Here is a 13,405-nt window from a genome sequence, read left to right as displayed (position 1 = left end):
ATCGAAATGCATTTTTCAGTCCGAAATGTACGGATATCAGATTTTGGATGATTTTTTTTACCAACAATTGTCAACTCCAGAACAATTTTAAAATACGGTATTCCGGACTAAATGGTTATTATTCAAAAACTTAAGAAAAATGTTTATTTTTCTATTTTAAATTATCTAATTTCATCAAAATTAACTGCGATAACTCTTAAAGATAAAATCACATATTAAAAAGTTATCTAATTTCATCAAAATTAACTGTGATAACTCTTTAAGAAAAAAACACATATTAAAATTGGATCCTATAGAACTTTGTTACATATGAAATACACCAAATTAGTGCAAGAATGCATAATTGTTATTCCTCGTTTTAGACTTTTAGCAAAGACTTGTACAAAAATTAGCCCTCGTACAATCGTACAATTTAAGTCATAAATAACCGTCAAGTTACCATAGCATTTTAAATTATTACCTATTAGCCCTTGTACTATAAAGGTTTTAATTTGGCCACAAAAGAAGTTCAAACTTCGTCTCATCCCGATTTTCTCATTTTCAAAATCTCAGATCCACACACCCTCTATTTCTCCTGAATCATGGTCGTCATCTCCGTCTCTACCCTCTCCCCCAATGATTTCTGATTTCCTCGTAAAACCCTAGCATTTCAATCCCTTTGATCCTCTGCAAACCAACTCAAATTTTGATATAATCATACTTACAATCAGAAGCGAAGATGTATATGGCGTACGGATGGCCTCAGGTGATCCCTCTGGAATCAGGGCTATGTCCAACTTCGCAGCAGATCATATACCTTAAAGTTGTTGATCGTTTATTGCTAGTTGTTTGCCCTTCTCATTTTGAGCTGTGGAGCTCTTCGCAGGTCTAATTCTCTCTCTATCCTTACAAATTGTTAGTATGTATATGCACAAAATTTGAAATTACATCGTTAGTTCGCCATTTGAGTTGTGCTCAATCGGTTTTTTACTAGAAACAGTGCGAGATTGATGCACTTGATATATGAAATTGATGATTATGATCATGAATTTTGCTGACAGTGGTGTATGGAACTGTAGTCGAGTTACTATTAAAAAGGAATTGAGTACTAAAATCAACAGGTGGATGCAATGCTTTATTAGGCCACATATTTAAGTAGTTTTCCAATTGCTTTAACTGAAAATACTGTTGAAATTTTAGCGAAATTTATGCATTTGGTTCAAGAAATTAATACTCATGAGCATTAATTTTTGGTTTTGATCTATATCTGGTGCAGCATAGGGTGAGATTAGGGAAGTACAAGCGAGATCCGGATTCAATAGCAAGAGAGGGGGAAAATGTGCAGGCTATCTGGAGCCCTGATACCAAATTAATTGCTGTTCTTGTAAGTATGGGATCGGCTACATGGCTTCTTGTCCTTGTTGGTGTTTTTATATAACTTTGTGAGCATCATATTTGGATCGTTTTGTTGCTCGTAAAGTAAAATCTCTTTGCTATGCTTAGAATCATGATATCAAGTGTAGAATAATGTAACTTTTTATATTGTTTCCTTTGCTTGCAGACATCTTCATTTTATCTTCACATATATAAAGTCCAGTTTATGGAGAAAAAAATACACATAGGAGGAAAGCAACCATCCAGTCTATCTCTTGCGAATATTTCTCTACTTATGAATGAGGAAGTCCCCTTTTCAGAAAAGGACTTGATGATGAGCAATATCATTTGTGACAGCAAAAACTTGTTGGTTGGACTTTCAAATGGAAGTTTGTATAATATGTCTTGGAAGGGTGAGTTTTATGGAGCCTTGGATCTTGACTTCCATTTGAACACTGGAAATGGCCATACAAAATTGTCTAATGGTGTTGTATCATCCAGTCATTCTCTGTCTAGAAAATCAGCCATCACTTATTTGGAGTTTTCATTGCCACTAAGGCTGTTATTTGTTCTATTCTCTGATGGACAATTGGTGCTATGTTCCATAAGTAAAAGAGGTCTAAAGCAGGCTGACTCGGTCAAACCCGAGTATCGGTTAGGATCTGGTGATGCAGTATGTGCTTCCATTTCGCCAGATCAGCAAATCCTTGCTGTTGGCACCAGAAGAGGTGTCATAGAGTTGTATGAAATTAGCGAACCAATTGCTCTTATTCGTTCTGTTTCCTTACACGATTGGGGGTAAGTTTGTAAATTGTAATTATATCATGGAATTCATCTTTGAAGTTTGTACTCTGTAATGAATGACTGTTTTACCCATGTTTATTTCTGTAGATATTCAATGGATGATACTGGTGCGGTTAGTTCTATTTCATGGACACCTGATAGCTCTGCTTTTGCGGTTGGATGGAAATTAAGAGGACTTACAGTTTGGTCTATTTCTGGTTGTCGTTTGATGTCTACAATCCGTCAAATTGGTTTAAATTCCGTATCATCTCCAGGGGTAAAGCAAAACCCAGATGGAAATTATGAACCTTTAATGAGTGGGACCTCATTTATGCAGTGGGATGAATATGGTTATAGGCTTTATGCTGTTGAAGAAGGTTCTTCAGAGAGAATACTTGCGTTTTCTTTTGGGAAATGTTGCCTTAACAGAGGGGTTTCGGGTAAAACCCATGTTAGACAAGTTATCTATGGTGAAGATCGGTTACTTGTTGTCCAAGATACAGATGAACTCAAGTTAATGCATCTTAATCTTCCAGTTTCTTATATTTCACAAAATTGGCCTGTTCTTCATGTGGCAGCCAGTGAGGATGGAATGTATCTGGCAGTTGCTGGTCTTCATGGGTTGATTTTATATGACATTCGATTAAATAGATGGAGATTTTTTGGGGATGTGACTCAAGAACAAAAGATTCAATGTACAGGCTTGTTATGGATGGGGAAGATTGTTGTTGTTTGCAACTACATCGAGCAATCCGACATGTGAGCAATTTATGCACAATTAGATTCTTAGGGGCTGTTTCTAGTTGACTTAATGGGTTAAGGACTTAATCTGGACAACTATACATGGATGTTTCTTTTTTACTTAATCTGGACAGAACGGCTTAATGGTTTAAGCCAAAAAAAAATCTGTCTTAATACATACATATACTATTTGTTACATTTTTCCCTTTTATCCCCACCCCTTTCTTATGGATTCAGACTTAAGACTGAATGAAATTTGCATAATAAGTATAGTACATATATGTAAATATGTGACTAATAAACTATTTTGTTGAATTTTACATGTAAAAAACACGTGAAAATCCAGTGACCACTTTAAGCAGTATTTCATAAATTGATGACATTAATTTAGATCCATTTTGTTTTTCATGTTTATTGAAATATATATATTTTGACATTTAAAGCTTTTTCTTTTATTAAAAAAAAATGTAATACTTTCACATGTAATAATACTATAAGGGTTTACATTTTTTTAGGTTTCAGATTCAGATAGTTTATTCAGTCCAGAAAAAAAAGTCTTTATACAACACTATATCCAGATAGACATCATCACCCATTGAGCCACTTTATCCATACTAGACCTAATGAGAAAGAAAAAAACTACTCCTTGTTATGGCTCATATTTAATTGGTAAATAACAATTACTTAATCAACTCTTTTGCAGGTATGAGTTGCTGTTCTACCCAAGATATCATCTTGATCAGAGCTCACTTCTTTATCAAAAACCATTGCTTGCAAAACCCTTGGTGATGGATGTCTATAATGACTATTTACTTGTGACTTACCACCCGTTTGATGTCCATATATTTCATGTGAAGTTATCTGGCGACTTGACTCCTTCCAGTACCCCTATTTTACAGGTAAATGGATTATGTTTGTGAACTGATTTTATTTGGCACACCATTGATTGAGGGTTACTTTAGTCTTTTTAAGTTTCTTCCTGTATTTTTAAGTGATAAAATGACAAACAGCTTTCTACAGTACGAGAGTTATCCATCATGACTGCAAAGTGCCACCCTGCTGCAATGCGTTTTATACCTGATCAACCAGAAACTGATGCCTCCATCAAAGACGTTTCATCATCATCAGAAAAAGAACCCGTTAGGTTTTGCTTCTAACCAATTAAACCATATATAAATGGTAATTCTGTGTATATAAAAACATTAATTATTGTTTTTCTTTTTTCATTGCAGATGTTTGATACTAAGGGCGAATGGGGAGCTGTCATTACTTGATCTAATTGATGGTCGTGAAATGGAGCTTACAGAGTCTATAGAACTGTTTTGGGTTACATGTGGAAGATCAGTAGATAAAACAAATTTGATTGAAGAAGTTTCATGGTTAGATTATGGCCATCGTGGAATGCAGGTGATAGATAGTTTTCAAATCTTTCAAAATTCTATACATTTTTATTTACCACTTTGTCCTTATCTTATATATGAATAACATGATTTCTGGTTACAGGTTTGGTATCCATCTTCAGGTGCGGACCCCTATAAACAGGAAGAATTCTTACAGGTAAGCACAGATTAATGATTTTCCTCCCTTTTTTTTGGACAGAATATAATCGTAATGTAATAATACTTGTAGCTGGATCCTGAGCTTGAATTTGATCGTGAAGTGTATCCACTTGGTTTGCTTCCAAATGCGGGAATTGTAGTTGGAATTACTCAGAGACTATCGTTTTCAGCATGCACTGAGTTTCCATGTTTTGAGCCATCTCCTCAAGCTCAAACTATACTACATTGCCTACTTCGCCACCTTCTTCAGGTGCTTTCAAATTTTATCATTGCTGCTAATCAATATATAATAATAGGAAGAAGGATCATGTGAGAACCCATTTATTTTATTTATTTTTCCTAAGAACTGCGAGGACTAATCTGATCCATTGATTTGATGGTTGGTTAGTTAAATTTTTTTCCAACAAAACGTATTTGACATATAAACTAGACTTTTTTTTATTAGAAAAAGTAAATACATCAAAATTTGTACTTTTGTCTATACAGACAGACGGATCTTGACATTTTCATTTTTTTTCCGACATTCGTTGTTTGAATTATAATGTTCGTTATAATTCAACAATTTATGCTACTGAATCATAAATGTCCATATGATTTCATGATTCGAATTATCGGGATTATAAAAATATGTCAAGATTGGTGTCATCTGTAGGGAATAAAAAAATATGAATTTTGGTTTATTTAGTTTTTTTTTAAATAAAAATGAAGTCTACCAAATAAGTTTTATTGGAAAAAAATACAAGCTAACCAACCACAAGTTGACATGTTGCGTTGCATAAAAAGAATTACAATCAAAGCATGTGACGACCATGCCCTTGTTGAATCAATGATCCGTACTTAACTCTATAGTATTACCAAAATGGATCGTACTAGTGTAAAAATAATGGTAAAGTTGTATAAAACTGGCTTATAAATTGTTGGTCTTGCTCTTGTTCAGAGAGATAAAAGTGAAGAAGCTTTACAACTGGCTCGATTATCAGAGGAGAAGCCTCATTTTTCACATTGCTTAGAGTGGCTTCTTTTTACTGTTTTTGAAGCTGAAATTTCCAGGTAATTCTAACATGGTTTCTTTTCTTAATCTTTTTCTGTTTTAAAGTATCTCACAAATTATACTGAAACTTTGTTGACAGCCAAAATGCAAACAGAAATCAGAGCCCTTCTCTTTTGGAGAAAACTTGTGATTTGATAAAGAAATTTCCGGAATATTTTGATGTTGTTGTTAGTGTGGCAAGAAAGACTGATGGTCGACATTGGGCAGACTTGTTTTCTGCTGCTGGTAGATCAACCGAGTAAGTTTTTTTTTTCTTTTTTTTTTTTCAACTTGTGGATTTACCTTTTAATTAGCAGGTCAAGGTTCAGGAAATAGCAACATACTTTACTCTTTGTTATCAATTTAGACAATGTACATGTACCTTATTATTCTTTACCCACACTAGCAATATATTTACATTTATTTACCATAGTAACAACTTGCTTACATATAATTTTTTTTACCAATATGTATCTTATAATTCCTTACTTGTAAAATCAATGTACTTGCCTTTCCTATATTGGTAGATATGGGAAATAAAGCACATTGCCTATACTGGTAGATATAGAAAATGTAAGTACATTGCTATTATAGGTGAAAATTAAAATACATTGCTATTATCAACAAAGAAATATAAGTACATTGTTATTACAGGTAAAAAATAAAGTACATTTCTTGTATTGCTAGATAGGGTAAACTACATTGCTATTCTCTACAATTTGCCTTAATTAATATGTATTGTTGCTTATGCTGTAATCCAGGTTGTTTGAAGAATGTTTCCAAAGGAGATGGTATCAAACTGCAGCTTGCTATATACTTGTACGTGATTAGGTTTGACTAGTGTTTGACTCGTGTAGTTAAGTTAATAAAGCTTTAGATTTGATGTTTTTTTGTTGACTTGTGTGGGTGAATGAAGGTTATTGCAAAGCTTGAAGGAGCACCTGTGAGTCAATACTGTGCTCTACGGTTGTTACAGGCAACGCTGGATGAATCTTTATACGAACTTGCTGGGGAGTTGGTATGTACATGCGTCAAGGGTAATATGGTCAATACTTAAATGTTGCCGGGGTAATGAGGGTATTTTTTTTGTTACCCAGGTGAGATTTCTGTTGAGATCTGGAAGGGAATATGAACCTACAACACCAACAGATTCGGATAAATTATCTCCAAGATTTCTTGGATTATTTCTTTTTCCTTCTAGTTATAGGAAACAGTCTACAGAGGCAAGAAGGTAATTGTTCTCTAGTTTGCATGTGATTCACATAGCTATAAATGATACTACTAATCGATTTATATTGTTTTTGGACGAAATAGCCCTTCATTCAAAGAGCAGAATGCACATGTTGCTTCTGTGAAGAATATCCTAGAAAGTCACGCTAGCTACTTGATGTCTGGGAAAGAACTCTCCAAGCTTGTTGCTTTTGTGAAAGGCACCCAGTTTGATCTAGTGGTAAGAGAAGCTCTTTCATAATCAATAATAGCAATGTACTTGCATTTTACTAGGCATTGTACTTTATTTGTTACTTACATATTGTTTATTATCAGTAAGTATGATGCTATTTTGTGTAAAGAATTGTTAATATGTTGCTGTTATGGGTAAAAAAGTAAAGTCTGTTGCCTATATTGGTAAAAAGTGCAAATTATGTTGCTATTTTTCTGCAATTTGCTTGTTATGTAATCATAAATTCTACTCTACTGACAGGAATATTTACAACGGGAAAAGTATGGAAGTGCTCGTTTGGAAAATTTTGCTTCTGGACTCGAATTGATAAGCCAGAAGGTATTCCTTTTGTTACATAAACTTCTTAAGACTGACTCATAATAAAAAAAAATCAGTTGATTTAAGTTAGGAAATTTGTATCACCACTCCATATTTGATGACTTTGACCCTAAGGGCCCGTTTGTTATGTAGTGCATGGACTTGCTCTTATGTAATTTGATTTTTGCATTTACCAAAATTTGTTTATTATTTTCAGCTTCAAATGGGAACCTTGCAAAGTCGGTTGGATGCAGAATTCCTCTTGTCGCATATGTGCTCGGTCAAATTTAAAGAGTGGATTGTAGTTTTGGCGACTCTTTTAAGGCGATCTGAGGTAAGAAAGATATCAGTGTGAATGTATTTGCTAGTAATATATATCATATATGCAAAACAGAAGCTACAGAATGCTCTCAGTCTCAGTTATATCATTATACAACTCAAGTTAGGCACAGTTGAGAGTAATTCTACATTTATCTCATTAATCAGTTTTTCAACAACTCCTTATCTACTTGTCCAAACCTTTGTTGATTTCACCCTAAATAATCAGAAAATCAGATTCATGTAAATTAGTATTGTTTTCAGAATAAACATGTATGTTTTATGTGATTTTGGTATATATATATATATAGGTTCTCATTGATTTATTTCGCCATGATATGCGACTCTGGAAAGCATATAGTGCAACATTGGAGGTACGTTCCCTAAAATTTCAGTTCACTTATGTTTGATATTTGGGTTAAACGCAAGAAATCGCAACATACTTGCATTGATTTGTTTATTATAGCATCCTATTTTCATTTCTTTCTGTTATAGATTTTTTTTGAAAAGTACAATGCTATAAGTGGGTAGATTTTGCAATGTATCAGTAATGTCCTAATAAGAAAAAACTAATGTAATTTCCGTAACATATAATAATAATAATAATTAACAAATAAATGAAAGTTGGTTGCTGTTTTGTCCTTGATCTTTGAAAAAAGACGAGCCACTAATATTGTGGTGATGTTACGTGTGCCAGTCGCATCCATCGTTTTCTGAATACCATGATTTGCTGGGAAGCTTGGGAGAGAAACTTTCATCCAATGAAATTACAGAAGAGGCCTGATGAGAACACAAATAAATCAAACTAGGTTGTATCATTTTGTATTTGCGGTTCAATTTATTATTGGTTTTCTGATTATGAGAAAAGTTGCTTTTACACTTATAATTTACATGTAGTTTTCTTTTTTGGACGATTATCTGATGTATATAACATGTTTTTCTCAAGAAAAGGTAGTTTTTGGATAAGAGAAGTTATATTTCGATCTATATGCTTATGCTTGCTAATGGGTGGATTTGGGTTATAGTTGAATGAATGGGCTGAACAGGTTGAAGTAAAATGTGTTTTTGATGCATATAGCTTCTTAACTTAGTTGATTAAATAATTAGATTATTTTATAGTTTTTACAGATCATACTCAAAAGCTGGATAGAAACTGTTTTTGAGTCGGCTCATTCCGATTTGTACCTAAAATCTACCTATTTGAGTTGGTTTCGTTAGTTACTTAGATCGGTTGGTATGCTCTTTTTTTTTTTTTTTTTTGGGTCTATCGTATAGAGATCATTTGTCTAGGCATGTTTGGGCATGAGAGTCGACATACCCAATAACTAAAGAAAAAAAAAAGAACATAGAACGTGTATCGCATAAACTTGCAATTTATTGAAGAAACTAAACTCAAAACTCCAACTCAATTGTGTTTACAAGAACCTAGCAATCTATGTATACTAAACACAATCAACTTAGTATACAATAAGGATTCCTGAAAATATAAACTTTCTTTATAGTTCAAGTTGTTCTAGAATAACTTGGACACCACTCCAAGACTTGGATAACACCCGAAGAAACTGATGATCTTGACTAGAATACACTATCAAGCCTTATTTGTCTAAACTATTCACCAACAATCACTTATGAATTTCTGAGTCGAGAGTAATTCTTGCACGCCAAGAAACGATCTCATTTCTATCAACCTTATCTGAGCTAAGGCCTTTGTAAATGGATCTGCTTGTTGCTTGTCTCCCGAAACATGTTCAACAATCACTTGCTCGTTTTCCACACGTTCTTGAAAGAAGTGGAATCGAGTGTGAATGTGTTTGCTTCTTCCATGAAAGACAATTTTTTTTGATAGTGCAACGTTGATTTGTTGTCTATACGAATCAACATCTTTTGTTTCTACATTCCAGTTAATTCAGCTAATAACTCTCTTAACCAAACTGCCTGACATGCCACTACAGTAGCTGCCATGAACTCAACTTCACATGAGGACAAGGCTACTGTATCTTTTGGGGGCACCAAGTGATAGGTGAGTCACTAAGGTAGAAAACATGTCATGTTGTACTTCTACCATCATCAACATCAACATGGTGACTGCTATCACTATAACCTAGCAAACTCATATTTTTTACTTCGTTTATATACTATCCCAAAAGATGGAGTACCAAACAAGTAACAAAGAATTTGCTTAATAGCACGTGCATGAGATTCTCTTGGACTTTGCATATAACGACAAACTACTTCAACCGAATATGCTAAATCCGGACGAGTGTGCAAGAAATATTGTAAGCAACCTACTAGTTTTCGATAATGGATAACTTCAACTTCAGGCTCATCTTCAGCTTTAGACACTTTTAGTCCTGACTCCCTAGGACTTTGAGTTGAATTACAGTGTTCCATACCAGCTTCTTTCAAAATTTTCATGACATAACTCTCTTGCTTTACCTTTAAACAACCGTTTTCTTGCAATACTTCCATACCCAAGTAACAAGTTAGTTCACCAAGGTCCGACATTTCAAACCGCAACGCCATTAGTTTCTTGAATTGGTTTATGAACTCTAAACTTGTTCCTGTCACGAACAAATCATCTACATAAACCACAACAATTATATATTCTCCATTTGAAACTGTAACGCCCCGTTCTTGAAATATTTAATTTTGGGTTCCCGAGAGCAAGAGTAAGGGCGTTCGGCCCTTGATGTGGAATTAGAGTTTGCAAGAACGGCTTATGATGGAGGAGGGGTTGTAAATTAAGAAGTGGGCAGCAATGGTCCCTAAGGGGAAATTAGTAAAGGGTCCCATGCATGCCAAGCATGCGTGCTTGTGTTTGGCTGGGTACGCCCAACGTAAGTAGGACGTACGCCCAACGTAGTGAGGGAAAGAAACGCGGGTGCATGGTCGAGTACGCCCAACGTACTCTCAGAATCCCAAAACCCTAATTTTAAGAGCAAACACTATATAAGGAGCATAAAGGTTTCCTCCTTAGCCTCCATAAGCACTCTCTTAACCTCCAAAACCCTAGATAGCCGTCCCACCTCTTTTGTTGGGTGTGTTTGGCCTTGGAAAGCTTGGATTAGCAAAGGAAAGCATAAAGGAAGAAGGAGAAGTTGTCAAAGAAGGAGTGGAACGAATGGAGCTTTTAGATCTGGAAAAACATCATCCTTTGGAGCCTACCTGAGGTATAAAGCTTCTTGCTTGGCATTTATATTGTGTAGATCTAGGTGTTGTGAAGCTTTGACACCATTCTTGTCCCAAAAGTCCTCATCTTGTTGTATGTTTCGAGTTGGTCGAGATTATCTGTCCTTTCAGACCTTAGGAGAGGTCTTGAGTGAGAAAAATGAGGTCCTAAGGGCTGTGGTTGTTCCATGTGTGAGATAAGTAGGTCTTAATGGATTAAGACCTTGGATTAAGAGCTTTATGGACATCCCAGGTGATAAAGTTTGAGACTTTATGAATTCTAATCATATTTGGCCAAAGGATCTGAAGTTTGGGCTTAAGAGCTTAAGCCATTAAGCAGTTGCATGGATTTGTTGAGCAATGAGGTTACGCCCCGCGTAACCTAGGAGTATGCCCAACGTAGCGGGCCAGTGCCCCGATCCCATTTTGCGAGCATCGTTGTACGCCCAGCGTACCAAGAAGGGTACGCCCAACGTACCCCCTCTGTGGCATTTTAATTTTGGGCCCTGCTTGTTTGGGCTGTCATTGGGCTAATAAGTTGGACCTTGATTGAATAGTATGGATAGAGTATTCTGGGCTCAATTATTATTATGGACCCTGGATCTAGGCCCATTTGGTGAGGAGGGCCAAATTTAGTAAATTGGGCTTTGTAGGAGAATTGGACTTTGGCCTTGGCCCAATAAGTGGATATATGTTTGGCCTAATGATTATTTTGTTATGTTGGCTAGTTTGGGATTTTCGGTAAGTCGGTGATTCGGGAGTCAGCTTCTGAAGTTCAGAGTTTCATCAATTGCGAGGTGAGTTATCCTCACTATATCAATAGGGTCTAAGGCACCAAGGCCGGCCCTATATCGGATTGTAATCCGGGTATCGTTGTTATGTTGTTACCTTGCTATGTTTGCATCCGGGGTATTAGGATGGTATATGCTAGTGACTTGTTAGGTCGGTATCCTGTTAGAGTATGTTATGATACGTGATCTGCTAGATCAGTTTGTTTGGATGTGAATTGTTATATGATTTTATGTTTATGTGCTCATGGTTGTTGACTGGGGTTGGGTTGAGGCGGGACCTGCTTTGTGCTGTAGGCCAACATACCCAAGGCAGACCGGTTATCCCGAAGGCCCAGCGAGCGGTCCGGATAGGCTGTAGGCCTCACGAGGGTGGACCAGACGTGCCGAGGCTCGGAGAGTGGACCAGGCCGACTGAAGGCCCGATGCGGGCGGACCAGTCATACTGTAGACTCAGAGAGTGGACCAGGTGGGTTGAAGGCCCGGTGCGGGCGAACCAACCACACTGTAGACTCAAGGGACATGACTAGACTCGGAGGGTGGACCAGGTGGACTGAAGGCCTGATACGGCGGACCAGTCACACAGTAGACCCGAAATGCATGGCTGTTCTGTGATTTGTTATGATATAGCATGTTATGTGTGTATGGTATATGTGGTTGGTATTTTGGGGGTATCTCACTAAGCTTTCGGGCTTACAATTGTGGTTTAATGTTTTTCAGGTTCTTCAGGAGACCGTGGCAAGGCAAAGGCGTGATCGTACCGCTCCTGATGATTATGTTTTATGATGTGATTCTGGGAAGACTCTGAAAATAATTGTATTGAAAAGCTTTTTGTAATAACATTATGAAAATGGGTTGTTTTTGAAAAGTTTAATTTGGCTTGAATTGATGGTCATTATAGAAACCTTTCTATACTATGTATTTTCTTGCATGCATCGTTGAAAACCTATATTTTTCAACGTATTATTAAGCTTCAGTTCCATTCTCTCGGAGATTATCGAAGATTGTATAAAACTTTTGCCAATTTGTAGACTTTTGTTTCTTCACCTTGCTTCACGAAACCTTCCGGTCGACAAACATACACTTTTTCTTTTTAGTCACCATACAAAAATGTCATTTTTACGCCTATGTGACAAATCTTCCATCTGTTCCTGGCTGCGAGAGCAATCAATAGTCTTATTGTCTCGAGATGAGCTACCAGTGCAAATACTTCATCAAAATCAATACATTGATCTTTTACATAACATTTAGCAACGATACGTGCTTGTACATTGTAGTTGATCCATTTGTAGTTCTTTTAATTTTATACAACCATCTTAACCCGATAACTCATAAGCTTAAGTCTCTTCAATAAAAAATATATACCGATATAGTTCTAGTACTATATGTTAGGGAAGATGTACCCAAACAATAATTCAAACTACCTAGGATCTCGATTTATAACAACCCACCATGTGAAATGCCTAAAACGCTTGTCCCTAACCCAACAAATAGGATGTATAAATACAAAGATAAAAAATATCTAACAAAGCAAACAATAAAGACAACAATTAGCAAGAGTGTGTACATCTTATATATTACAATTAAAGAGAAAGTACAACACTCACAATCAAGGAAAATGAAAGCAAGAATGTACAAATGATGATCCAAGCATCTTATATATTGCAGTCAAAGAGAAAGTACAACACTCACAATCAAGAAAAATGAAAGCAAGTGTGTACACATGATGATCCAAGCAAGAAAAATAGATTATGAACTAAAATCACAGCAAAAACAAACTATAGGGACTGTGTTGAAAGAAATACTATGGAAAATGAAGGTATTAAAACCCTAGACGTCTTTCCTATTGTTTGCTTGGAGATAAAAAAATACTAGCATATTATTAGAAATGAAGTATTACAACCAA

At 35.8% G+C, this 13,405-nt stretch overlaps 1 protein-coding gene across 1 annotated transcript; it reads left to right on the top strand.

Moving 5' to 3' along the window:
* Nucleotides 1-503: 503 nt before the first annotated feature.
* On the top strand, nt 504-8,514 carry LOC145004519 (RIC1-like guanyl-nucleotide exchange factor). The gene is made up of 19 exons (XM_078963454.1): nt 504-865; nt 1,256-1,363; nt 1,541-2,151; nt 2,245-2,895; nt 3,581-3,776; nt 3,888-4,021; nt 4,110-4,284; nt 4,381-4,434; nt 4,507-4,686; nt 5,374-5,486; nt 5,567-5,725; nt 6,228-6,285; nt 6,383-6,484; nt 6,564-6,697; nt 6,781-6,916; nt 7,169-7,246; nt 7,443-7,559; nt 7,855-7,917; nt 8,241-8,514. Exons 1-19 carry the CDS (start codon nt 719-721, stop codon nt 8,325-8,327), a joined length of 3,303 nt encoding a protein of 1,100 aa, XP_078819580.1. The 5' UTR covers nt 504-718; the 3' UTR covers nt 8,328-8,514.
* The last annotated feature ends 4,891 nt before the right edge of the window (nt 8,515-13,405 follow it).

This window comes from Lactuca saligna, chromosome 7 (assembly GCF_052625555.1).
Source record: "Lactuca saligna cultivar CGN05327 chromosome 7, ASM5262555v1, whole genome shotgun sequence".
Lineage (NCBI taxonomy): Eukaryota > Viridiplantae > Streptophyta > Magnoliopsida > Asterales > Asteraceae > Lactuca > Lactuca saligna.
The sequence above is the reverse complement of the archived record's forward strand: the minus strand, read 5'-3'. Positions and strand labels throughout refer to the sequence as shown.